Here is a 27,998-nt window from a genome sequence, read left to right on the forward strand (position 1 = left end):
TGGGTCATTTAAAGGCAGCTGATGCCATTTGGAATCAGCAAAACAATCTTGCTATAGCTCTCTCGGGAATAGGTTCTTCTCTAGTGTTTACAAACACTACCTAGTTGAAAAGTGTGAGTTATGTGTAGAAGGGATGAATGTTCTGGGGGTTTTTTGTCAATATTGATACAATTCAGGATAAATACATTGACTGACATGTTTGTTCATTGCATTTACAGGAGACACATGTTTCTTAAAGAGCTGGTTTTTTTGCCAAAATATTTATAAAAATACAACATTTCACAAAATTAATTCAGAAGAGACAATTTTATCACTATTAAAATTACCTTTGTTATTATGGTAGCCTTGTACGACCATAGATCTTTATTTGCTTCCCTATTCATTTTGCCACAGTCCTATTTTAAATAACTTTTTTTTTTTTTTTTAAATGCGGTGCTCTGTGAAATTATGTACATCCACACAGAAAACTCAGACCAGCACATTAGGCTGTCTTGGGTAACAGTGATTTCATTCTAATTGAGGCGCATGAGGTTTTTATTCCATATTCATCCTTGTCTAGAAGGAAGGAAAACAGGATGGTTATTCAGCGGGGTTGGGAGTGAGTGGTAGCCCACACTCTGTAATACAGGCAGTGTGTATCAGGGTGTAGTTTCAAAGTGGAAAACGGCGCAAGACACAATGAGCTATTAAACTTTAGATATACTGAAGCCATTTCTAACTCACTTTAGGGTGCATCTGCTAGAGAATCAGAGCTGGCAAAAAAGCATTGGTTGCTCTGTGGGGACATGTACAGTATATACAGCGTTCTAAGTATGTTATTGAAGAGCAACATGCGGTGAAGTAAATGAAGTAAATGTGACAGTTGCCTGAGAGCATGTTACTCAATACTGGGAGTGGGAGTGTAGGTTTGTACCTTTTTTTACTGGTAGCATAAACAGTGTTTGTCTGAATGCTGAAGCATGCTCAACAATTGACTGTCTACTTTATAGGAAGTGCTGAAAAAAGTGAAAGTTATTCCTACATCTGCAGTGAACAGAATGCTGGAAATGCTGGACAGAAGGACGTTTTGGTGTATATCACGGCAAAGATGTTGGGGTGTTCCGATTCCCGTTTTTTATCAGAAGAACACAGGAGAATGTTTGATAAACAGGTATTTGTCTAGCTTTATATAATGAAAAATGAAAGAATGAGCACTGTCTGTTGTGCTGCAGTTACAATATATTATAAAACTTCTAACTATTTAAGTATAAATACATGCTCTTACTTGTAATTGTTTATACACAGAACTAATTCAGCTATAAATTAAAATAATCAAAAACTCATTGCTGAAAGTGACTTGTATGTAAGTAACAGGAATCAATTTACTTGGATACTTGAGTTACCTGAAAAGTCCCCTTGATAGTAATTGCTGCTTTCATCCCTCATCTTCAAGTTAAGTCAGCTGGCAGTAATCACTGGCCTTTACATTTAAGCAAGGAGTAAAATGCAAGTTGTAGTTAGAATAGTTTGCAACTGTAATTGTAGCACTAGAAATTGAACAATACAGGTATTTTGTCAAAATAGCTTTTTGCAACTGAGTAAGTGACAATGAGATACCTGAAGTGGAATAACCAAATCAGTTGCAGAATAAATAACTGCACTTTGTTTCAAAATAAAATTAGAGTGGTTTTGAAGAGCCGGCCTTAATAAATGTAATAAGTGACCTTTAGCTATATGATTTGGTATGGCTAAAGCTTCAGATGCTAGCCTTATTCTGCCATCTTTTGGTGAAGTTAATAGTATCCAGATATTGCAAACATTGCATTTCAGGAATTCCAGACTGTGTAATGCGGAGGAAATCCACGCTATGCTTTAAAACAGGAAACCTCAACCACATATGATCCTTTTCTGTCTTCTAAGGAGTAACAGAGTTCTGCTTTTACCCCTTTGGGGAGCAGAGGTTTTCAATTGTGAATACCCTCTAAGAGATGATTTCATAAAAGTAGTATTGTGGAGTTCCATGGTCATTGCTTATTTCCATAATTGTTTCCTGTCTTGAGGTATGCTAGTGTAACTCCATTTTATACATCTTAACCTCACAACCGTTGGTGCAAATTCATTATGGATAATAAGATTGCATAGCTGGAGATGAACTTAAGTGGTGTTGCAGAACTTTTTTTATTCTGGTGTTGAATAAATACACTGCGGAGAGTCCAGCATGTTTTCCAGAGGCTGGACTGAGCACATAAGTGTAGTAGTAGGTGAGTTTGGGGTGTGGAGAGCAGGGAATGGACTTTAAGCAGTTAGTCCTTAGCTTCACGTAGTGTCACTGGGTGTGTAGGTGCACAGATATGTACTTTGACTCTCTCACAGTAGGCAGTAACTGTGAGAAAAGACCACAATAACCGTAGTTGTTTATAGTACCTGAATAATGCTGACGCACATCAGGAAATAAAGGGATGGAGGCTCTGTGGGGTGTAAAATCATTTTACCTGCAAAAACTGTTACCATATTAAAAAGTAAGTATACATTCACGTTTTAAAAATTACACTTTCTGAGGAATACTTATTGTAGTCTCTGTGGAGTAGGCTTGAGTGTGTTACTTGTGCTTGCTTAAAATTGTTAAATATGTACACTCTTATTTTGTTGTTAGACTAATGAAAAACAGTTTTGCAGTTGGCAGTCAAATGTGAAGGGCACCATGAAGCAATAGCTCCTTCAGACCTTAGAGGAGCTGACCCGGCTGGTACAGAAAGCATTTGAAAGGAGGGATGTATGGGAATTCCTTTAGATTGTAGTAAGATTACCTTGAAAGCCGGTGACCTGTATTAAAAAGCATGTCTTTTGTAAGTGCTTGAGCTGTGTGAGATTATTGCTGGAGTTGTACGATATGTGGCAATCAGGGCATTTTGATGTGATAAACTCTGCAATAGTTTAACAATTCGCCCTTTGTGTGTAGGTATTGGCCTAGCAGTCACGCATGTGGGTGGATGAACAAAGGGACAGCATGGCATCTTGGGTTAGAAGTGATCTGGGGGAAAAAGCGAGACGTTTAGGAAAAAGAGAGACATATCCAATACGTTTGAAAAGTAGATTTATTTCATTTGACTGGCAGCTTCTGATGCTCATTTATAATCAGTACCCCTTGCTTCTAACGTGTTTTACAGTAGAGGTGAAGTTTTTAAAAAAACCTGTAAAATACACATTAAATATTTAAAGTTAGCCGTAGTAGACTTCCGTAACCAGAGTAGGAAGGGTGCGCAGAATATTGGCCTATAGAAGTGACAGGCAAATCTAGAAAGCAGTCTGTCAATTCATAGGTCATTTTCCTGGACACCAGTTCTTACTGAAATAAACAAGTAAGCCTAAATCGTTTGTTGCATTTGCATTATCATTTTGAAATCATATCACAATAGGTTGCTGACATATTTCTAAGACTTGAGAATTTTCATATTCAGATTGTGTGAATAATTAATATCACTAAAACAACAGTAAATAATGTACATTTCAAAACAAAAGCTGTTTTCTTGTCTTGAATGCTGGGTAAACATGCTTCCAGTAGCAGCTGCTTCGGAGTTTTTGAGTGGCTATCAAAAGTAACAGCATCTCCACTGGAAGTCAGTGTAGTCCACATGGAGTTGCTGTTACATATGAGAGCACCGATGGTCGATTTTGAGTGATCCTGTTTATGTATCACCTGTAAAAATCCCTAAAATAAAGCACTGTGTTTCCCTCTAAGTCAGAGTTTCCCCTGAATTTGTCCTGTGAAAGTCTGCAGAAAGCTGCTTTTTCAAGATGCAACTGCTCGTCTCTGCAACTGCAGAATATTTTTCTCACACCAACAATCCTGTCCTCCTAACTTGAAAGCCAAGAGCTAGATTGTAATCTTGTATGCAACAAGTTTGATGCAAGATCTCCGTGAGTCTTCCTGTTTGTTGCTGTGGCCCCCCGTAGCCCTAAAAGACATTTGATTGTATGACACCGTTGTCTAAGGTTATAAATTTAATACGCTGAAGATTAGATCCTTTATGTAGAGTATACCACATCATATTGCAATCAGGAATTTAAAAATTAGTATAAAATAACAAAACCCTATATGAGAGAGAGAGAAAAGAGAGAACGTTTTTTCATTATTGCAATTTTCAGTGAGAATTACAAGAATAGAGGTAAGATTCTGTGCGATTTTTCTGCACAAGTGGAGGAAAAAAAGAATTAAATAGAATACATGTACAAATACAAGCTTATAATTTTGTCAACTTTCAAAATTTGGTAAATTTCTTGAGAAAACATTCTGATTCCAGGAAATTCTGTAACTTGTGGAAGAGAAGAAAGATGCAAAAGTAAAATGAGACACTTTTTTTATTTCCAGTAGTAGCTCAGACCAGGTAATAAATGTGAGATACATACTTTAATCTGACCTCATGCAATAACTTCTTAACTTTACAAATTCTCTGCTCAAATATTGATAATAATAAGTCCTATTACAAAGATTATTCTAATGCCTGAGAACTTTTGTCTCCTTCTCTGTGACTTTGATTAACAAGAAAGTTAAATTTCTGACAAAAAAAACCCCACCCAACAACTTGTTTTTGAAGTAGATCTACCCTGTGCTCTAATTTGCTCTTTAAAATATTAAGACATATCAGTGACTTTTAAGCAATAGCAGCTTCCCGTAACCTAAATACTTACTGCTGAAGTATCAACGTTCACGTAAAAAAGAAGATAACTTGCCCTCTTTACTGTTGTTTGAAAAGAGGTCGAGAGAACATCAGGCACTGTATTCTTCTCCCGACTATATCTTCATGCTGCCTAATTTCTGTTAACACATTAAATAAGTGTTCAGCATAATCAATATCAGCCTTCAGAGTGATTGGCTGATGTCGTGGTAGCGTGAATTGCCGTAGGAGTTTCAGTGTTAAAACGTAGCGAGTGACACGTAATGCAAGTTCTTCTAGATAGTGTATGAATACAGGGCAAAGTTTTACAATGGTGTTTATTGCTAACTCGGTGAATTATCATGCTCACGTTGAAGCCCACAGATTATAAAGTGATGAGTAGTTATTTGAGAAAGGTGGTTTTCACTTGCACCTTACATAAAAGTACTTTGCAAAATTCTTCCTCCTTACAATACAGTTACCTTAAATATAGTCATTTTTCTCTCTCTGGTAATAGTTAATCATAAGGATCCTGGGAAAAGATTAGAGGAATGGGGGGCGGTGGTGGTGTGTGTTTGTCTTGGGTTTTTCAGACTGTAGGAGGAAGAAGTATTTGGTGAAATGGTATCCTGGAAATCTTTGGTCTTAACTATCTCCTTTTATAAAATACTTGACTGTTAATGTGCACTTACATTCTGTAGGGAAACGGAATATAATGGAAAAAAACTTGCACTGCTAAAATGATTGTTTACTTGATTTGAAACTATGATAAGATTGAGAATATTGGTCAATAAGTTGACTTCACAGTCATTGACTCTTTATTTCCTGTAAGTGACTCATAACACAAATCTGACCACCTTCTAGTTGGCTGAAAACTTAGATCTGTAGCATAATCATACCTGTTAGTTCACGTGTCACGAAAATGTGTCTTCAAAATAATTCTGCCCTTCATAAATTAACAATATAAGCCTTCACGTTGCAAAAGTTATGTGGAAGACAAGCTTAGTTCCTGTTTAAATTTTCTACTTGCTTTATAGGGCATGCTGGTAGCTTTTCTTTACTAGTTATGGGTATGATTCTTGATTAGAAAAATTTTCTGGCTCTAATTTGATGCCAGAGCCATTAGCTGAGCACTGAATTACTTCTTCCATGAATCACTCAGCATGCACTAACACTTTATGTGGTAATAAGCGTGTTTTAGGGTAAATCATCCTCTTTAATTTAGCTACTCTGTCTTCTGCTGGTGACTTCCATGGGTAAGACTTAGCCAGTAACAGGAAGGCGTTGAGGCTGTGGAGGGAGCTCTTGAAATACTTGAAGACAAATAGTTATCCATAATTGTCTTTAAAAAGACACTGATAGTGTATTTGAGAAGAATCAAAGGTGGAGCCTTCTGTTGGCAAGGAGTGAAAAATAATGTTGTGTATTGCTTTTTCTAAAATGTTCCCAGGTGCTACAGTCTGTGTCATCATTGAAGGTCTGGGCGTAAAGCAGCCTCTTCAGCGGAAGGTACTGACCTCACAAGGGAGAGACAAATTCAGTGAAGTAGTTTAGTCTGGGCTGAGACAAATAAACTTCTCCTTGGCTTACTTGATTTTTTCCTCAAGAGCTTTCTGAATCTGAAGATTTAGCCTGAAGGAGGCAAGTCTTAAGGGATACTTACTAGCTATCTGCCGGGAATCTACCTGGACTGGAGTTGTTGTTTGCTTTTGTCTTGGAGAAGTAACACTTCACAACTGGAAGTATAAGCAAATAGGCCTCTTGTGCAAATATTTCTGAAAGGAAAAGATACCATTCAGAACCAGAGCTCCTAAATGTTGTTTTACCAAGATAAATGTTAGCAGATATATTACAAAGCCATAAATTGTGTCCTATCATCGTTAAACTGGAAGGTGAATGATACCCATTCTAGTCTGAAAGGGTAAGAATGGCGGTGGTATGCTAGCTGACTGTTGCTTTGTGAGTGTTACTGGTTAGTGGGTTTTCTCTCCAGAAAACCTACTGGGATGTTCTACAGCAATTTACTTTGAAAAGTAAATTGATTAATTGATGATTGATTGATTAATACAAAACTGTTGATCTATCATTGCAATTTTATTTCCGCAATCAAGAGCAAAACTGCATTTTCTTCTTACTGTTGCACCTCATGTCATGTAATTAAGTAATAATTTGTTCTACATCTTCTCGGAGGACATGGGTTTCCATGCTTAAACTCCGGTGTAAGAGTCCACTAAATGTTGTAGTGATGTAGCTCAACTTATTAGCAGTGCAGAAAAAATACTGTGCTGAAGCCCAAATACAAAACCGAGTGATGACACTAAAGAAGTTAGATCATCTGCTTTTTGTGTTTTCAAGATAATTATGCCAGATCGTTATTTTGCTTTTTCCCCTTTCGCAATACTGTGTCAAGAAGTTAGTTAATTGATTAAATCTTCATTTCTCGAGTTAAAAACTAGTCTGTGGTGGATTGGGTAACACAGCGGTTTTAGATTGAAGTTGGCGGGTCATGATGATCTGCTGTACTCCTTCAATACAGCAGATGTTTTAAAAATCACCTCTTTAGTAAGTGGTCTGTGAGTCAGCAAGACAAAGTGTGTGGGGTTTGTTTTGTTTTTTGAGCTATCTTAATTTACGCCTAGACTTGGCATTAAGTGATGTTAAAAATCAATTCCCCATAGCCTTGCCTACTGGGGACAACGATTGAATGTGCCATCAATAGCGCACAGAATTGCACGCCTTGTGGTTGCGTTATCTGTCCACATCAGAAAAAATGCTTAGCTAATTTTTTTTATTTCTCTTATTTCCATAGTATCTATTTACTTCAGGACCTTTGTCCTGGCTGGTGCTATAGCATATGAACTCATATATTGCCTTCAGAGTGTATGTTGAATGGTTGTTTACATCACTCCTCTATGGGGTACAGAAGTTTCAGTTTCCCACATTATTGGGACTAATATATTTATTATATGTTTCTTACCATTTAAAAAATGTATTGCTAAAAAGGAGGAATCCAGGCAACCAGAGGTCTAATATATATGTACGTTATTTGAAATGCTGCCATTTCCTAACTCTCCATTTCCGCATGAGTTCTCAAGGTCTCTTCATCCAGTGGAGAAAAGAAGCCTGTTGTCAAAAAGAGCAAATATTTTGGGGGGAAGTAGTTGTTTAGTTTCTGTAAATCCAAGGTCAAGAAACAGCAAGTGAAATGGATTTTAGAAGTTTTCAAGCTGCTAGCATCTTTTTTGAGTGCCCAGTTATGGAGTATTTGCAGAAAAAGCTGTTTGGAATACATGCGGGTTTCTGTATGTCTAGGTTTTACACAACCCTACCCATCTTGGAAGACAAAAGTAGGAAGTCTTTTTAATACAAGCAGAAAGCTCTGTGGAGTCTTGTCTGGATTAGAAGCTGGAAAATCACAGGTTTAAATAGCTTGATCTCTTTGTCAGTATATCTCACCGCTTTGAACCTGGGATACTTGCAGAGAGGTACGATTAACTCCTCAATTCATGAACGCCTTTTTTCCTTCTAACCCAGTGAAACTATCACGGATGTCATCAAAATAGTGGAGCAGCAAGGAACGGATGCATGGTGGACCCTTCCTATTGAACAACTACTATCAAAAGAGGCTGTAGCGAAGGTAATTTTGGTTTGGTGGTTTTTTTTTTTTTTTACTTCAAATACAGAAGGTGCTTGAGACAGTTCAGTGATGGGAAATAATATAAAACCTTCATGTATTCCCACGATCCTTTTCAATCTTGTACCTTCATGAGAAGGTATCCTGTGAAAGGGATATTCAGAAAGTGAGATCCGAGTATGGCAAAATACACACAATCAGATTTGTGCCGTTAGTTCAGGGCAGAGATCTCCATCCTCCTTGGTTTAGTTCAGGTGGAAAGCGACATCCTAATTAACCCAATTATGAGCCCAAATGTGTATTAAGTCTTTGTCATTAAAATAGATTCAAATTTTTATTTAGTTCTTCCTCACTTTTTATTGCTCCTTTAAAAATTGTGTTCTTAAGCTAGCACACAAACTGTAGTGTTACTCTGCCATCTCAGGTTTTTTGGTAATTTTTCCTTGTTCTGTTTTGGGCTTTCATCAGTAATTATTGGAAAACTATTGTGAAAAATTATCTAAATTATTTTGTGTTCACTCAACAAAGTTGGTAGCAGAGCCTGTACAAAACTGGTCCAGAAACCAAATCTACTTTATTTCTAGCTTTGAAAAGCATTGATGATACGGAGTATTCTATTTGCATTGTTTAATAATTGTTTTTCCAATAGGCTGGTGGTCATGATGTTTTGGATTACGTCAAGGGACAGGATGTCCTAGACATCTGGTTTGACAGTGGAACTTCCTGGGCTCATGTTTTGGAAGGTACAGAATGAATGTGTTGATCTTTCTTTTAAAATACTCGGAGAACAAATGTAACTGTTCTGCATGATGGTGTTGGTATCAGCAAAACTGAGTTAGATTATGCCAGCAGCAAACTGGTTGTGAATTCTTGTAAAGCTGCTTTTGCTTGTAAAGATAAGGGTTTAATGTTGGCAAACTCATTTTCAGCATAGTTGAAGTTGAGATTTTTCTAATACTCTATTCTGACTGATTGCGCCATGTGGCATACCATGTATCTTCTAATCAGAACGTATTTGTTTTGAGTGTGGAAGTTTCATGACACAAATGGCATGGTACTTCACTGCTAGTTGGTAACTCTTAAATTATTTTCCGTTAACAAATTTCAGTTTGTGCTTGTGCACGCTAGTTGAAGCGGAACAAAATTGAGATCAGCTGCTGAATCTAAGTAAGTTTTGTAATGTTAACAGTGTAGGTGTACTTTTTCACTTCTGATTACTTTCAGTAACTAAAGCAGTATATTGTGGCTTAAAATATTTACACGTGCTATATGCTATTTACAGCTCCTACTGCCAGTAGTTGCTACTCAGCAGGTAGCAGATTATATTTTTATACAAATATTTAAAATACACACTGTTTGCCTGGAGGATAGTCCAAAGTCAGGAGTCCTTTCTAAAGGAGGAGTCTGGTCCCATACATCAAGTCTCTTGGACTTTAAACCCTCAGTACACAATTGCGTGATAACAATCTTGTTGAATTATAAAACACGTTAGTACCAGAGGTTTTATTTCTTAGCAACAGTACCATCAGCAAACATTCATTTTCTAGAAGAGCTTTACATATAGTAAAGTTCATACTCTTTAAAAATGGTTCTGGTTTGGTTTTGAAAGGTATAACAAAGTAGTGGTATTTTATGTGCACAGTTACATACTTGCATTCTTTTAAGGGCTTAACAGATCAGCATGCAAAAACTACCTCTAATCCTGTGTAGAGGAAAGACACCATGTTTAATAAGGAATAGCGGAATCAAGACCCTTGATTTACTGTTAATTTGTGTAAGGCTCTCGTATGGATTCTGTAACGTCTCATAAATGTTGGGTCTTCCACAGTACAGACTTCTTTCACGGAACCATTGAAAGTTCCTTTTCTCTATCTAGTCATTCTTTTCATGAAACTTGCTGGAACTTGGTGTGTGTGAGGCATCTTCTTTTGCTGTCTGACATGACTGGAGTGGCCCCGCTGGTTCAAAAGTTGGGGGAAGGACTAACAAGCAGTGTGATCTTGTAAGCCTCTTTATCTTCAGAAATGACACAAAAGTTGCATTACCTTTTCTCCTATGTAATTGAGGCTCCCAGCCGCTGCCAGAAGTACAGTCGCAGTGATTCATATGAAATTACTGCTTTAACTTACCCTTTATGAAAAATGCACTTTGCAGGAGAAGCTGTTGAATTAATACTTTTGTCTTGTATTTCCCGATATGCTCCAGCTTTTAAACTTTTTGCAGAACTTCTTCCTATGTCAATAAAAATAATTGGCAAGGCTTACAAACAGGCTAACTGATGGGATTCTTTTCCAAAGTGCTCCTGGGGAAAAATGGATGAAATCCACAGAGAAATCCAAAATTGCTTAGAGAATGTCACAACAGGAAGAAGAACTTCCCGTGGCTTAAACTCATGAAAGCACAGAGCATGTGGAAGCTGGCGTGCTCCCTGTTAATTTTGTGGTAGGAGATCAGTGATAACAGCAGTTACTGCTCGCATTCTGATGGCAGCGTCATGCATGGCAGTGGTTCTTTCGCAGCACATGAGTTAATTTCAGGGCAACTGGAGGAGATAATAGATGGCTAAAACTGTGAGACTAATGTTTATAATTGTTTTACTCCACCATGAACTCAAGTTCTTGAAAATTACAAATCCATGATCTGTCTGTTAGTAACCAGCAGCAATAAACAGCGTTACAGGTTTCCCTGCCGGTTCCAGTCTCGCAAAAATAAGTCGTTCTCTTCAACATCTCTGCAACTTGGGGAACTTAGGCCCGAGTTTTCACTGGGCTTGAACTAGCTGTGTCCAAGCTTATTAAATGAGGTGCAGCAGTTATAAAATTCATCCCTTTAGCTGATGGCCACACAGATTGCTTTCAAAAACCATGGCAGGTTGGCAAGGGGGTGGGGAAGAGGAAGAGGAGAGAGAGATCCTGCAATATGAGGTTTTTGAACAGGTTAAAGGAATTGCTCAGTGACAGCAAGCTCCATGGCATAAATCATAGGTTGCATGGATACAGTCGTATTTCTAACGCTTGCCCTGCTGCATTTCCTACCAGAGACAGGGCATAGTTCTGATGGAAATGACTTAAAATTGCTCTTTTCTGCATTAAATTACGGTTGGCTTCCTTTTTCCAGCCTAGGTGTGTCACAGGTACCACTTCTAGCTAAATGACAATTTAACCAAACTGTTCTACGTCAGCAGTGTGGCAGGTAGGATACTTACACACTAAGATCAAGGATTTAGCTACTGTAGTCGTGAAACCAAAAATGTACAGTTATAACTAGATTGTGTGTAAAATAAATGCTAACCTGCTTGCACTGTTGAGAGCAAATCCGCAACTGCAACGTGCTCAAAAAAACCCCACTGCTACTGAAGTTTTCGGGGAATACTATTTGCTTCGCTAATGCTCTGTTTGCCTAACGCTGTTTTCACTAAACAGTTTACCGTTGTGCTATCTAATCCCGTTTCTTTCTTACTACACATGCCTCAAATATTTTTTCGAAAGAACCGTTTCCACATTCTTTTATGCAATGTTAAAATTGAAGTCTGAATGCTTTGTCCGTGAATAAATTATTTTTCACAGTAGTGCTGTGAGGTAGAAGAGGGTTAATACACTGCCTCCAAAAAGAAGCTGTGGCAAAGGCAAAAGTTGGTTCAAAAGCACTTGCTGATTTTGAATACCCAATTCTGTGGTGCCTAGGACTTTTTTTTTTTTTCTTTTGCTTTGAAGTTCAGCTTCTGTTCAGCCTTTTGATAGCGCTTATTTCAGTAGCTGTCTTTGGAGTATCCCTTTTAGAGAATTCTTTTCTGTCTTAAAATTCTCTTGTAGGTTTTGGCATTTTCCTCATGGGCAGAGTGCCATCTGCACTACAAACGAGATTATTATTTTTCAAAATATTTCATATGAAAACGCGTACTGGACTGTATTGCGATATGATGTGCCGTTGGTAAAAGTCACACAGCTTTTTACCCATCATTTTGTATTGCAGTGATGGTAGTTTTCAGCATCATAACTTTTTTCCCTATCTTATTGGCTAATATTTAACTGAATGAATGTGATTATTTTACAACTTACCTATCTAAGTGTTTAAACTTTTGTGCTGACTGAAAGACTTGAATTTATCTTAGCTGATTCATTCCTGGCATTAAAATACAATAGGTTTAATCTAACAGTCAAAGTCTGTAAGATCAAAGATACGGAATCTTGAAATCCAAACCAGAAGGATCATAAATTGTAATTCTCTTTAATGACCTATGTACTATACCTCAGTGTAAAATAAACAACTGAAAAGTCTCTTCTGGGTTGTCGGACATACTCTTCCATTTACAAAGAAACGTGCGCATGGTTCTAATTAATTTATATATAACCATCGCAACTAATGAAACTGAGGTAGGGGAGCTACCCGTGCTCTTAAAAGGCAGGCTTTGTATATGCACAAGCCGTGTTTGTATTTTACAGAGATAAAATGTTCAGGCCGCCATTAACTTTGTAAGCTACATTAGCGAGCCTGCCAGATGTACTAGTTCCTGCCAGAAAAGACCAATACAGTTTGCTGTTTGTAGTCAGTTGTTTAAATTCTTCTCTTCTTTAAGTTGTAACTACTGGCACTTCCATGAAAAGTTCACTTCTCTAAAACCAGTAAACTAGTTGTAAATAACGGATGTGTTGTTACAGATTTTCCACTGTTATTTTCTTCCTTACCACAAATACTCTTTTTTTTTTTAATCTTGTCCTCACAAGTATTTTTGCAGTCTGTTAATACAAAGGCTGATCCCTACTTATTCTACTTTTAAAAGCCAAACTCTTTGTAGATTTTCTTGAAGGAATAAATAAACGTGTTAAAAACCATAACATCCACCCACACGTTTTTCCTGTGCTAGCTGGAACTGTATGGCCTTGACCTTTGTAATGTTGAACTTCCTTTTATTGCAGGATGGATCTAAATATCTAAACTTCCATTGAGTTAAACAAATAAATCAAGTGTATCAGCAGCAGAAAGAAGCATTGTCTCAGGGGTCCTAGGAAGAGGTCAAAAGGAACTAGTAGATAAAAACTGAGTAGAGAAACTTTTGTCTGAATATCTGGAAAATTACACCACCAACTTGTAGAATCAAAACTAAATTCCTGCCAAATATGCATATAATTTTGCACATCTGTAGGCTTTGACTTGCATGTTCTGCTGTGCTCCACATTTATTCTGGTCTCACTCTGATGGTGACCTGTCTGGGATTGTTTAGGACGAGGAGGGACTTCTTGAGTCAACAAGGTTTGTACCTTTTTGGAAAGTGACTGAATTCCACCAGTAAAGCCATTAAAATTTCACTGCCCTCTTTCAACCCTGTGGGAAAGCTGGGTTTGCTCTTCTGCTTTTAATGTGCAGTCAGCTAATACCCAGTCTTTGTGCCTTGTAGCCCATTTTTTTCTCTGACGCCAATAGCACTCATTAGCTCCAGTTGTTCTTCTCTAGTATTCCTCTGTTTTGTGTATTTATAGAGAATAATATTTCCACTCAGCCTTCTCCTAGATAAGCTAATCAAGCCAGGCTCCTCCAGACCCCTCTCTCCCACAACAGGCTTTGTTTCCCATGTTGTCCTAACCCTTTCCTGAATCTTTTAATCTTCCTGCAGCACCAGTGACCAGAAATGTAGATTCTGTCGCAGATGAGCTGCGGTCGCTGCCAAAGCTTCCTGGTCTCCTCTGAAAATACCTGATGCCTTACACAGGCTAGTCAGGCACATTACATCTGTGACTTGTATCCTGAGTAATTCCCAACCGGTGAAGTTTCAGGTTGTAGCATAGATTTTTATTAATTCCAAAGTATGTCATCTTTTCTTGGGTCCTTCAGTTTGTTCAGGAGTACTTGGGAAGTATTTTGAGAACAACTGATGAAGTGCTCTGAGCGTCATAGCTTCTGTTTTCATAATTTATTATTTTGTTTGGGGGAAAGCAAGCTTACTTGTTAAATTTTGGAGTTTAGTGAGTCTTGGACTTTAAAAAAAATTGTGATGCTAATGAATCACTTGTATCATGTTCAGGTAACCATACACCATTTCTAAAAGTAACTTATCTACTGGGTTTAAAGAGCAAAATAAGTTCTACTAATGACTTTCAGAGATTTTCTGTTAAGTCTATTAATTGTTTGAAGATATAGGCTGATATTTTAAACAAAATCTTCTGTTTTTAAAGGTGCAGAGCAAAGAGCTGATACATACCTTGAAGGAAAAGACCAACTGGGAGGTTGGTTTCAATCCTCTCTATTAACCAGTGTGGCAGCGAGGAAAAAAGCACCATATAAGTAAGTGCGTGGATTGCAAACACGTTGCTAGTTCATTTGTTAAATACCGGGCTTTTGATAATGTGGACAGGAGTGTATAAACAAGAGAAATCAAGCCATTACTAAGTATCTCATTTATGTTCTTACATTTTCAGCATAAAGTTTTTCTCGGATTAGATTGTAATGGATTTATTGTTTCATTTTTTTCCATCATAATTTTAATAGATGTTTTCTTTCTCAGTCATTTAGGTATATCCTATAACATTATCAGATACAGGTCTGTTCTTTTGCCATCTCTTCCGCTCCCATAATCAAAGGGATTATTATGGGAGGTGCAGTATGAAAATCTCCTAAGATCATTGACTTGTGAATCGAACGTTAGGCTGTAAGGAATTCAGAATCACTGTGTGCATGTCTTATACTGGGGCTGTGACATACTGTTTGTCCGCTGGAAGACAAAAAGCATGGGGAAGGGTAATGTGGGCCAGTTGCAAAGAGGCTGCGCAATTCTGGGAAATGTATTGGCTTAAAGAGTAAATAATACTTTAGTCTTTAATTCATCTGAAATACGTGTGCCCCGGATATCTGCAAACATTCTGTTGCTCGCATGGCAAAATTAAATGAGGACAATAAAGCTGTATGCACTACTTGGATGGTAGTACAGCGTATTCATGGTTGGTTGAACTTGACAGATGAAGCCTCGGGCTTACCAAAACAGAGGATTTCTGTATGTTTTGACTTAGGGATATCCGCATTAGAAATCTATTTTTAACATAGATTTTTCACTGGGATTTTGTTTTCACTAAAATCTGTTCTTCAGGACTCTGGTAGTTCATGGATTTACTCTCGGAGAGAAAGGGGAGAAGATGTCTAAATCTATTGGCAACGTGGTTGACCCTGATGTAGTTATCAATGGAGGCGAAGTAAGTCAAACTCTTGAGTTTCTTAAAATCGCTAGTTACAATTTTTCGCTGCCACATTCTGCAGCTGTCTCATGGCATGTTTTTCTCTAAACTTTGGCTACACTGCGCTTCCATTTGGCTGGAGTAAAAGCCTTGAGTTGTTTTGCTTCAGCTGTAGTGCCAAAAAACCCCCACACCTTTGTTCTGTGCTAAGAGAGAAGAAAACACGTTATACAGAAGGTGTAGAATGGTTCCTTTTCACTTGGGAACACTGCTGCTGGAGTGATGGGGGGAGGGATTAAAAAAAATTAAAATAATTAACCTTTGCTTTCAAACTGACTGAAACCTACAAGCTGGGCCTAGCAGTAGAGCAGTCAGAGTAGCGGTTACACCCCAGCAATCTGTCTGCTCTCAGCCTAGGCTGTTTATTGACTCTGGAAACTTACTTCATTCCGTGGTCAGGGAGGTTGCACTGCAGGTGATGCTCTGAATTTTTTTCCCTCCCCACTCCTGCTGTTGCTCTTTCTGAGGCTGCTTAGCAGATTTTGCAACTCTCTAGACAAAAGAATCAGTCCTTGCAAAGAATCTGATTCAGTAAAACACACAATAGTTTCTATCCTTTCAAAAAGGAGAGAAGCCATTTTCAGAGTTGGAAACAGGGTGGAAAACAGTCTGAAGGGGAAAAAAAACCTATGTGGTTTTAGATACTAACATTGCTATTTTAATGTTAAGCATTCAAAGGACTCAATGCTGGAAGATGAGTTTATCTCAGCTTACCTGAGTTCTAGCATTGCCTGAACGCAGACTGCTGCGAGTGTATGTTGTAGCCCTGGTTTAACGGTAAATCTTGCTAAAAGAGGGTGAAGGCCTCCAAATACAGTGGCCTTCTGGGCACGCTTACAGGTATGTTCGCAGCACCGACAGCACAGAATTGCACTGCTCGCCATGCTGCGGGGCCCCCAGCGGTTTTACTCCTGTGCCTTTTCTGTCTCTACTTAGGATCACACCAAGGATCCTCCATACGGTGCCGATGTTCTCCGCTGGTGGGTGGCAGAATCGAATGTTTTTACTGAGGTGCTGATTGGGCCTGTTGTTCTTAATGCTGCAAGAGACGATATCAACAAGGTAAGAGCCAAATCTGCTAACGCTCTTCATTCTAATGACAGGTCCTCTTTATATTTGGTTTTGTGTTGGCCGAGTAGAATTCATTGCAAAGCTTTTCAATCTTTAGACTAAAGAAGGCTTTTCCGAACTCATTTAGGTAGGTACTACTGCTTTTCACATCTGTGGATCAAATAGTAAAGTGTACTAAGGAAAAGACTAGCTTTTGCAGCATGCTTTCATAATAGCCAGTCTTGTCTTTACTTTTCTATAGGTCCTTTTGGCATAAGTTCTTCATGATGTTTTTGTAACTATTCAAACAATCATTTTGAAAAACAGCCAACTTTTGGTTAATTCATTATAGAATATTATCACTTTGTGTTTCATCTAAAGTGCAGGCCATTAATGTTTAATTTTTCTGGTTTGTTCCTAGCTTCGGAATACACTACGCTTCATGCTGGGAAACATGGCTGGCTTCAACCCAGAAACCGATTCCATCCCCGCTTCAGAGATGTACATAGTAGATCAATACATGCTGCATTTATTGCAAGACTATGGCAGCAAGGTAGGGGTAAATTGTACGTAGATGAATACATGTGTAACGTTTTTCACTGGTTATACCCTCTAGGGAAAATTCTTTAAGTGTATGATAAAGAGTATGTGTCAAGTAGGCAAATTATGACCACAAAGGTTTCTTTGATGCAATGTGCACTCCCTTAAGCCCGTTTCAACTTTTGACAGTTGTTAACTTGTTTGTTTTTAACATTCTTAACTTGGTTTTGACATCGACCCGTTTTTCCCACCCCACCCCTGCCCAAGGCCTCAAGTCTTTAGAAATAGTTAGAATAGGATATAAAAAAACAAAACCAAAAACTTCTAGAGCTTTGGAAATCTGCTGTAGTCCAAAATTTAGTAATTTCTGTCACTCAGAACTGTTCTGCTGAATGAGGAAGTATGGACATAATTTCTGGGGCTCCCCCGTCCTCTCCCCTCAAATTTGAATTGAAATTATTTCTTTGTCCTAATCGTTAACTGAATTAACTTTTTTTTTCCCCCTCCAACAACCTTTTAAAGGAAAGATTCTCCCAGCCTTTGTGTCAGTCATTACAGTTTCTGCAAGTTCAGGTTCATCAGGGGTTGTCATTGTATGCCATGTGATGAAAACTGATACGCTGTTCTTATCTCTCTCTGCTCCCTCTCCCAGGTTACAGAAGCATACAAAGAATATGATTATAGCAAAGTTGTTCGGTTATTGCAAGCATTCTGTTCCAGAAACTTGTCTAACTTTTATTTCAGCGTAATCAAAGACAGGTAAGTTCATTACCACTACCTTTAAAAGGGAAAAACCAAGTTAATCAGTTTGAGATGGAGAGTAATAACATTCCAGGCGAACGTTGAGCGAATACAGACATCTCGGGAGAACATTTCACAGTTGTGTATTGTGCTTTGGTGCACTAAAGCTCACAGGCGAAAGCTTAGCTGCTTTCAGCCGAGTATTTTTGTCATCAGTGTGCTGCTTCTATATTCTGTCCACTAGGGGTACTGAATGATTTTGAAAGGTAATCAAGCGTACGCATTTAAAACTAAATAAAGTTTTAAAGATAGATTCTTGGATCTGTATTTCTTACCTAGAGGTGTGTGCATCTGAATTTGGTTAGGTGGGGGGAAGGGCTTTTAGCACTCATCTGGGCAACCTTAATGCCTTTTATTGATCTAAAAAACAGGTAAAGGATGTGACTGATACCTTTTGTAAATTTTGAAAGGGCTGTTTCATGGGGGAAGGAGGGAGGGGGTTGTACTGATTGGGGGTTATGCTGATCTTTAGCTTCCAGAATGCAAATAAGGGGCGGGGGGGAGAAAAAAGCCCTAATGCTATATTTTATAGATGAGCCAGAACAAAGGGCTAACAGAGCTGCAGGCTCACCTCCCTGAGGAAAGATTCTCTTCTATACAAATGAGGCAAATAAATTAACATGCCATGTACAAAATCTGCTTCCCTATGACAAAATGTGGCTGCCTACGCAAATGGTCCTGTACCTATAGCACTGTGCTTGCCTAGGAAGGGCAATTAAGAAAAGCTTTCCTTAGAAAGGCAAGCTAGGTCAGACTTCTGTACTTCCAGTGGCAGTCCTGAAGGTGTGGATCTTGAGCAAGAACAGCAACATGAACGTATGAATACTTTCCAGCTTTCATCTCTGTCTTGCAGGCTCTATTGTGAAGAAGAGAAAGATCCTAAGCGTCGTTCGTGTCAAACTGTGCTAGCAGAGGCTTTAGACATCGTAGTCCGATCCTTTGCACCAATTCTTCCACACTTGGCAGAGGAGGTTTTCCAGCACCTCCCTTACAAGAAAGGTAAAGCATGTATAATTTCTAAGGAATTCTTTTCGTGCACTGTTTAATTAATTGCACGGTTAAAAGGAATGCAAATACAGAGAGATGCCATTCTTTTTTATTCATTTAATAAACACTTGACTAGAAAGACACTAAACTAAAAACTCCTTTATTTGCTTTGCTTTCAAGACTCGGAGGGCGTGTTTCGTACTGGCTGGATTAACGCAAGCTCAGCGTGGAAGAAGCCTGGCATTGAGGAAGCGATAGAAGGTGCATGCGCAATGAGAGACTCTTTCCTCGGGTCCATCTCTGGCAAGAATGCTTTGGAATATGAAGTCGTCATTGTAATTGAGCCTGGATTGCTGTTTGAATTAATGGAGGTAAAAGACGCAACTAAGAATAGTGGTGGTGTCTGTGCAAAAAATAGTAATTTCTGTAAACTTTCTTCTGCTTTGTACTTGCCAGAAAATCACAGAGTAGCTGAGGTTGGAAGGGACTGCCGGAGCCTGTATAGCCCAAGCCCCTTGCTCAGGCAGGGTCAGCTAGAGCAGGTTGCCCAGGATTGTGTCCAGCTAGGATTTGAACACCTCTGAGGATGGAGACTCCACAACCTCTCCAGGCTACCTGTGCCAGTATTTGACCACCCTCACAGTAGAAAAGTGGTTTTGCGTTTTCTTGGAATTTCCTCTTTCTATTTCTGTCCATTGCCTCTTGTCCTGTCACTGGGCACCGCTGAAAGTGCCTGGCTCCATCTGCTTTACAGCCTCCCATCAGGTATTTATTTATATACATTAATAAGATCCCCCTGAGCCTTCTCTTCTCTGGGCTGAGCAGTCCCAACTGTCAGCCTCTCTTCATACAAGAGATGCTCCAGTCCTTCATCATCATCTTTATGGCCCTTGGCTGGAGTCAGTCACACTGTAAGTTCAATCTCTCTTTCACTGGGGAGCTTGGAACTGGACCCAGCACTGCAGACGTCTCTCACCAGGGCTGCGTAGCGAGGAAGGATCACCTCCTTCAACCTGCTGGCAGCGCTTTTCCTAATGCAGCATCCTAACGCAGGGTGCTGCTGGCCGCCCCTGTTGCAAGAGCGTATTGCTGGCTCATGGTCAGCTGCTTGTCCACCAGCACCCCATCTCTGCTAAGCTGTTCTCCAGCCAGTTGGCCCTCAGCGTGTGCTGGTGCCTGGGGTTATAGAATCATAGAATCATTGAGGTTGGAAAAGACCTCTAAGAAAGATCGAGTCCAACCATCGACCCAACACCACCATGCCCACTAAACCATGTCCCTAAGTGCCTCATCTACTCGTCTTTTAAATACCTCCAGGGATGGCGACTCAACCACTTCCCTGGGCAGCCTCTTCCAATGTTTAACCACTCTCTCAGTAAAGAAATTTTTCCTCACATCCAATCTAAACCTCCCCTGGCACAACTTGAGGCCATTTCCTCTTGTCTTATCGCTGTTACTTGGGAGAAGAGACCAACACCCACCTCGCTACAACCTCCTTTCAGGTAGTTGTAGAGAGCGATGAGGTCTCCCCTCAGCCTCCTTTTCTCCAGGCTAAACAACCCCAGTTCCCTCAGCCGCTCCTCATAAGACTTGTTCTCCAGACCCCTCACCAGCCTCGTTGCCCTTCTCTGGACACGCTCCAGCACCTCGACGTCCTTCTTGTAGTGAGGGGCCCAAAACTGAACACAGTATTCGAGGTGCAGCCTCACCAGGGCCGAGTACAGGGGCACGATCGCTTCCCTACTCCTGCTGGCCACACTATTTCTGATACAGGCCAGGATGCCATTGGCCTTCTTGGCCGCCTGGGCACACTGCCGGCTCATGTTCAGCCGGCTGTCGACCAGCACCCCCAGGTCCTTTTCCGCCAGGCAGCTTTCCAGCCACTCTTCCCCAAGCCTGTAGCGCTGCATGGGGTTGTTGTGGCCGAAGTGCAGGACCCAGCACTTGGCCTTGTTGAACCTCATACAATTGGCCTCGGCCCATCGACCCAGCCTGTCCAGGTCTCTCTGCAGAGCCTTCCTACCCTTGAGCAGATCAACACTCCCGCTCAGCTTGGTGTCATCTGCAAACTTACTGAGGGTGCACTATTTTATATATTATTCCTGCCTAGGGGCAGGATGGGGCGCTTCCCTTTATTGAACTTTGTGAGATTGCTGCTGGCCCCTTTCTCCATCCTGTTGAAGTCCCTCTGAATGACAGTACAGCCTTCTGGTGTATCAGCCACTCCTCCGAGCACCGTATCATCAGCAGACTTGCTAAGGGTATGCTCTGCCCCATCATCCAGGTTATTAATTAATATGGTAAAGGGTACTGGACCCCATACTGACCCCTGAGGTACACTACTAGTGACTGGCCTCTAGCTCTGGACTCCTTGAAAACGCCTGTTCTGGTGCCACTGGCTGTGCTCTTCCAAAGTGATCTGCTTTCTTGATGTGAGGGTCAAAGTAACTTGAAACTTTCTGCAGAGGGAACCTTGGACGCTGCAGTTCAAGCCTGTACTCTTACTCCTGCCAGGAGTAAGTAAATTAGACTCTTGGTTCAAGTCATCCACTCTGATTAGGAACCACTGCCTTAGCACTTGTTTTAAAGAATGGAGCATCTTAGAGCTTGCAGTGGTAGACCTCAGTTTTGATGCTGGATTTAAACATAATTTTGTATGTGCATATATTTAGACACACACAGGCACGTGTGTGTAAACAAACTCATGCTCTCTTCATGGCAAGGCTGTGACAGCTGTTGCAGTCACATACACAGTAATTCTACTTTTGCTTTAACATCTTCTAGGAACAAAAACAGGTTGCAAATCTGAAAATTAACTCTCTTCCCTAGGCCCTGCAGGCTGAAGAAACTTCCAGCGTTTCACAGCTGAATGAAATAATGATGGCTTCCCAGACAACCCTGCTGAGTGAGCTACCTAAAGAAACACCCACAGATGCAAACATCATCAAAGGGACCTTTCTGATTAACTTGGAAGGTGAGAGAACTATTCCAGGCAGGCTGCTGTGCTTAAGCAGCTGGTTCTTTTCTGCGCTACAACATACTCCGTTGTTTGCTTCACAGATGTAGGTGTAGTTAGCATACTCAACTCTGCCATCTCAGTAATAATGCTTTCTTTAACAGGTGGTGATATCCGTGAGGAATCTTCATATAAAGTTATAGCCCTACCAATTGCCAAAGCAAAATGCCCTCGCTGCAGGAGATACACTTCCCCTTCCTCAAGCACTCCCTGCCCACGGTGCCTGAAAGTCATTGCTGGAAAAGGGAGCACGTGAAGATGAAATGCCTATGCGCGAGCTGCTCCAGAGTCAGGAGTATTAAGTATGCAAAAATGGTGGCTAACCAGAAGGCCGGAGCAGAATTACCATGTGTTTTGGGGCGAACCTTATGTATATATACCTAATTGTGTATATCACTTTTCAGCTTATTAAAAAGGGTGGTTCAAAATAACTGACTGGTGTACTTGTTTTTAGCAACCTGCGTTCTTTTGACGTTCACTTCCAGTTAAGTGAAACTCCAGAATAAACCAGCTATTGTTTAATTCTTACACTGTCAGCAGGTAGTTCTACAGAACCCCAGAGAACCAGTCCTCTCTGCCCTGGAGCGGCTGCTCCTCTTGCATGAAACGGAACAGAAGGAGGAAAGGTGGTGACCACCACCATTCCCTAAAAAGGAGGAAAAGACACAATGAAACCTCAAATTTTATTTAATCAATTTACACAAATCCACAGCAAATTAGACACAAAATAGCACTATATACAGTGTTACTTACAATACATTACAGATTTGATTGGTGTAGTGTGTCAGCTCTGACATGATACTCTGTTACAGTAAAATCCTTTACATAGCTGTACCAGGATACAGGAATGTATATGCAACTAAGAAACACTTTCAGTTTTCCTCAGGTTCCATGACGACCAAACCTCTAGCGTACTTGTTTCTGCGGAAGTTTGAAGTGCTGTAAAGTCACCTGGACAATCCTGCTGTCTGCCGCTTTCCCCCTACAGCTGTTTTAACCCCAGTTATGGAAGTTGATACAGAAGTACCTAAACCATAGACCAGGCCTGGCCACTACTTCTTACTAGAATTCTTACTATTCTTTACTCTGTCTGAGCTCATAGCACTGTCGGAAGTCAACCATTTAGTATCAAAACTTTAAGGTAGCTGATGAAGCCTTCTTCAAAAGTGCAGTGATTCAGAACAGGGGCTGCTGAACAGGTGAAGGAGGCTGTGTAGAACAAGCCACCTACATGACCTTTTTTTTTTTAGAGGGAGTCTAACCCTTAGATGACAGCAGCACATACTTCAGAAAGATAAGACCAAATTCTGTCTCCAGCAAGGCAGAATACTATGAATGTTTCTTACATATAATGCAAGAAGAGCAGGTTACAAGATGGAGCAAGTAATTTCAGCTGACTTCAAGACAAAAACAGTTTACACCAATTTCATTTTTCTCTCCTGGCTTCCTTTAGGTAGAAAGTAAAGTAAACAGTACTAACTGATGCAAGATAATCATGTTTAATACCACTCCAATAGTGAAGATACTCACTATATGATTCCCTGTAGGTACTGTAAATAAAAGTTTTGGGTTTTTTTTTTTTAAGGCTAAAGTACTCAGTACTATAGATCTTCAGTGAAGTTGGGTCAACTATTTAAGCAGTTTTTGACTACAAGTTAACATGTGCAGAGATTTATAGCATACTACATCTTCTACAGTGATAAGATGGGGGAACAATCTTACAGTAAGAAAGACATTCCTTGACCTACTTAAACTCAGCGGAGCTTAATAATAAAGGAGAGGGATGTAAATCGAGTTTTAGCTGAAGCCCAGCACCCTAGAGGCAATACTGGGAGATCTGGACTAAAAGATGAGTCTGTATTTGTGTCTGGAGAATTGGATTCTCCTTCCCGAGCTGTTTCTGATGTGGGCTGTTCTCCCTCCGCATAAGGGCCCAGCACGTTTCACCCTAGGTCTAGTGCAGTCATCGTTGTCACGTATAATGCGGTTACAAGGCGTGAGCCAACACCAGCTCTAGCTTCTGAAAAAGTAGTATTGGCTTTACATGGTAACTTCAGAGACTGAAGGTTCTCTCGGGTGTAATTCTACAGCTTGTTTTGAAAAACAAATCATACACGGAACACTGAAACTGCAGCAGTTACTGCCAGCATGAAATACAGAATTTCACAAGATGTGATTTTGTAAATAGACTAAAACTGCTGTCAAATATATCCAATTTAGACTACTGCGAAAAGCGCTCAAGTCAGAAATAAATAACAAAGCATTTCAGGTACTGACAAGTGTACTAGAAACTAAACATCTTTGTACTAGTGCAGAATTTAAAATATACCCCAATTTAAAATCACCTTCTGAAATTCTGGGATGGGGAGCATTGTTCTTTTCACCGTTTAACAAGAGCCACACGAAAGTTTCTTTCTGTGAAGTTCAGCCTCGTGTAAAATCATGCATTACACCACTATACAGCAGAACTGCTAACCAAGAATGTCATGACGAGATGGCTTCTACAGCCTCTATCAGGTTCAAGGCAAGGCTGTACTGCCCGTGATTCTCCGGTAAGTGCTCTATGACTTTGTTAACTAGTTTAGCTGTTGTTGCAATTGGCACTTCTACGTTTTGAAGTTCCTGGGGGTCCTATATAAAAGAATAAACACAGCATTAGAGTAATTTTACAGATGATCTCCTGCATACAAGCCCTCCTGAACTTGTATAAAACAGATTACTAAGGTTTATTAACTCAATTAAGCTGATGCTTGGACCCATGAAACTGCTTTCCCCTTCATGAAACAGAACTAGCACCAGGAAAAATGAGAACTAATTCTTGTTTCCATTAATAAGAAAGGGCCATTCAGATGCAATCTCCGTCTTGGTGAACAGAAGCTTCTGAAGAATCAACCCGTTTTCCTAAATCGAGCTTAGCTTACCATAGCTTTGAGCCAAGTACACAGTGTTGGAGGAAGCCTAGCGAGGAGTTCCATGCCCTCCTTTGTCTGCATATGAAGTAAAGCGAAGGCCAGCCTCTGTCCAGCCAGTATGAGCAGCTGCGATGCAAGCACTTCTTTGTCAGTCACCTGAAGAAAGGCCTGAAGATAGAAAAACGTAAGGAACTAGAAACCATTTCAGCATGACACAGCTCACTTAGAGGCTTGACAAGCTGTATCAGAAGAAGCTTCTCGATACTAAAAGGACAAATAGTTTTGAGACTGTTTCTTGTGTTATCTGTTGCTGTAATAAAGCGCATTATTAAAAGCTTCTGAACAGCGGAAGAGTGAACAAAGGCGGAGATTTACGCAGTGATTAGCATGAGCACGAGATCTGTTTTACAGTTCAGCAACATATTCCTAACTTTCATAGAATCTCGTTTGCTTTTTGCCTCAAGATAAGGGAAGGATCTTCTTGTCCAAGGACTGGTAAACTTCTCCTAAAAGAAGAGATTACAGGCAAAAAAGCAGATTCCTGAAACTATCAAATACAGTAAAAGAAAAAAGGCTGTACTTGTTTAGACCAGTAGTATAACTCCCTATCGTGTTTCCACTAGTGGCTATACACAGATTCTTGCTGGGAAGAGGAAAAGTGAGGGTAATTCCTGGTCTTGAAGAAGTACTTTTCCAGCCTCTAACTTTTTCAGCCTGGGGATTTTTTGAGCCTGATAATACTTGCCTAACCCTTCCAGGCATCTTAAGTAAGTGGAAAAGTAATGTTAGCGGAATATCTGACGTAATGCTGTATTGATTTAAAAATCGTTAAAAGCTGTTATTACCTCTTCACCAAGATGATCCATCCCGTAACTATACAGTTCACAGACATAATGCCTTTTGACCACATCCTCAGAGATTTGAAGATACTGAGCCAGGTCCACAGCCAAAGTTGGCCAATTCTTCCCCTTTTCAAAAGGAAACAATTCCTCTTCTGAGACTTCATTGGCCTTTTGTGATGAACATAGTGTTTGAACCGCTGCACTCACAACTTTGACCAAGAACTTGGAAGAAAAAATTGCAGGTTATTTCAGTATTACTTGAAATTTTAGAAGTTTAAGAACTTTCAGTACAAAACTTATACCTACCTGTTGTCGTATGGATAACACATTTGGATCCATATCCCCACTAGGTAGCAGCTGAATTGAAGTAAGGTCTTTGAAAAATGCATTTTTGCCCTAAAATTGAGAACCAAAGACAGGCCTCAGAGATACAGGGGAATACAAGTAATCCATTTTGATCCAATACTAAGAAGCCTATTTATTTTTTACATTTAATTTGTACTGCATCTTCTGTTTCTCTTTGAGGACAAAAAATTAATACTGTAAGTTAAAGCCACAGAACAAAAACTTTGGTTCATGCAATCATAATATGTCAAGGATTTGCTTTCAAACTTAAAACTACCTGCCTACTAAATTAGGTAGTTGATATACTACCAGCTGGAGCTGAAGTTTGGATATATTTCCTGGTCCCTGGCTCTAGACCAACATACCCAGCGTAATATGTAGGAAAAAATGCAAGCTAGCTGATACAAAAGTACATTTTATCTATTACCTATTGGTATAGTTGACACCGCTTAATTTTAAGGTCTCTTGAACTACAGGTTAATCAAATTTCAGGTAAAACCCTGAACGACGGCACATGGTAGCCCTTGTTTCAGCCCATCATGCTCCAGCAGTGACATACTCAATGCCAAGCAGCTCTGGCAGTCCTGCTCCGTACTAACGCAGGGAGTAGGGAAACTGGTACAAAAAAATGCCTATGTTAAAAGACAGTGATGAATGCGTAGGTCTAGATAGTGACTTGCCTTGTCAGAAATAAGGTAATAAATGGTCTTTGAAACTTTTAACCACTTTTTCAGTCGTCAGCCAAGATTCTCTAAAGACCTGTTAGAAATTCTCTCATAAAGCTCACAGAACAAAATGGAAATCTTGAGTGAATGAAGGAAAAAAGGCAGCGGCTGAGAATAATAGTTGCATGTAAAAGAAAGGAGGCACAGGAACAGGATCTAATTTTACTCTTGAGACGTAGTATGCATTCTTAAGTGACAAAAGGTAGTATAATGCTTTCTGCTAACGGATAAGCAAAAAAAAAAGGCATAAAAACAATGGAATTTGATCTACGGTAAAATGCTAAAACCAGACCCAACTGCTTCATCAGAGCTTACACACAGACAAGAAACTATGGCAAAAGGAGAGTCATACTCTGCATTTATAAAATTCCAGTAAATCATTAAGAAGAAATCTGTGCAGTATTACAGGACTACATCATTTTCTCCCCAGCAGGAATTAAATGACAGTCTACAACAGTACTTTGTGTAGAATTTAGAATTACAATTCTAAATTTTTTTAGAATTGCAGTGTGGTAAAGCTAGGAGGAGGAAAGCTCAATTTGTGGTACCTGCTTTGTATCAGGGTCGAGCTTTGATTGCTGATTGGAGATATACTGCATTTTAAATGCAGTGGCTTTTTTTTTTTTTTAAAGTGGTTTATATGCATTAAATGACAAGCTGTTTATTCTCTTTGAGATGCTCAGAATTCTGGACTAATCATCAGCAATAACGGATACAACAGTGACACTAACATAACATTTCTGACCTTAAATATTTATGTTTTCTCAAAGGAACTAGAAAAACCTGTCATCCAGTGTTCTTACCATGCAGTATTTTTAGGCCAGCTAATTATTAAGGAGCTGATTTTTATGCATCTGAGGTCACTACAAATCTTTTATTCATAAGGAAAAGCACCAAGTTTGGGTCTCAGCCTGAATTCTGGTGACAACTTCATTACTGCACCACAGTGGACTAAATGTTTTTCATAAAGTTATGCACGAACTGTTTAAAGAGTGAAAGCTAGCATATATAATAGATACCAAGAGGAAGGATAGCAATGTGAAGATGTATGCTTTCAAAAGACATACCTTGCTATCAAACAGCGAAAGAGGCTTCACACTCTTCAGAGAAAACCTCATGATGGCGTACAAGGTAGTACATAACACAAACTGGTGTTCGACAAGTGGGTAGTGAATGCGTTTCTGCTCAAGGGCTAGTTCTACTATCGATACTGGTCCTTCTACCGACACCCAAGCATCTTCAGTGTCTAAGACAGGAGCCTGCATTTCATCGCTACTAACATCAGCCTG

At 39.7% G+C, this 27,998-nt stretch overlaps 2 protein-coding genes across 4 annotated transcripts in view; one reads left to right on the forward strand and one right to left on the reverse strand.

Annotated features, from left to right (window-relative positions):
• The window catches only part of IARS2 (isoleucyl-tRNA synthetase 2, mitochondrial), a 30,478-nt gene extending 8,162 nt beyond the window's left edge, over positions 1-22,316 (forward strand). For both annotated transcript variants that reach the window (XM_076334598.1, XM_076334599.1), the window contains 12 exons: positions 990-1,150; positions 8,169-8,271; positions 8,918-9,011; positions 14,439-14,547; positions 15,347-15,449; positions 16,428-16,553; positions 16,963-17,094; positions 17,734-17,840; positions 18,736-18,881; positions 19,050-19,240; positions 21,699-21,843; positions 21,990-22,316. In XM_076334598.1, coding sequence (XP_076190713.1) covers positions 990-1,150; positions 8,169-8,271; positions 8,918-9,011; positions 14,439-14,547; positions 15,347-15,449; positions 16,428-16,553; positions 16,963-17,094; positions 17,734-17,840; positions 18,736-18,881; positions 19,050-19,240; positions 21,699-21,843; positions 21,990-22,141 — 1,569 coding nt within the window. In that variant the 3' untranslated portion in view covers positions 22,142-22,316. The remainder of the gene's footprint in view (positions 1-989; positions 1,151-8,168; positions 8,272-8,917; positions 9,012-14,438; positions 14,548-15,346; positions 15,450-16,427; positions 16,554-16,962; positions 17,095-17,733; positions 17,841-18,735; positions 18,882-19,049; positions 19,241-21,698; positions 21,844-21,989) is intronic.
• Positions 22,317-22,554: 238 nt separating this feature from the next.
• Positions 22,555-27,998, reverse strand: part of RAB3GAP2 (RAB3 GTPase activating non-catalytic protein subunit 2) — a 48,895-nt gene continuing 43,451 nt past the window's right edge. For both annotated transcript variants that reach the window (XM_076334601.1, XM_076334600.1), the window contains exons 31-35: positions 27,777-27,995; positions 25,946-26,035; positions 25,643-25,861; positions 24,807-24,965; positions 22,555-24,516 (exon numbers count right to left, since the gene is read on the reverse strand). In XM_076334601.1, coding sequence (XP_076190716.1) covers positions 24,370-24,516; positions 24,807-24,965; positions 25,643-25,861; positions 25,946-26,035; positions 27,777-27,995 — 834 coding nt within the window. In that variant the 3' untranslated portion in view covers positions 22,555-24,369. The remainder of the gene's footprint in view (positions 24,517-24,806; positions 24,966-25,642; positions 25,862-25,945; positions 26,036-27,776; positions 27,996-27,998) is intronic.

Source organism: Aptenodytes patagonicus, chromosome 3 (assembly GCF_965638725.1).
Source record: "Aptenodytes patagonicus chromosome 3, bAptPat1.pri.cur, whole genome shotgun sequence".
Lineage (NCBI taxonomy): Eukaryota > Metazoa > Chordata > Aves > Sphenisciformes > Spheniscidae > Aptenodytes > Aptenodytes patagonicus.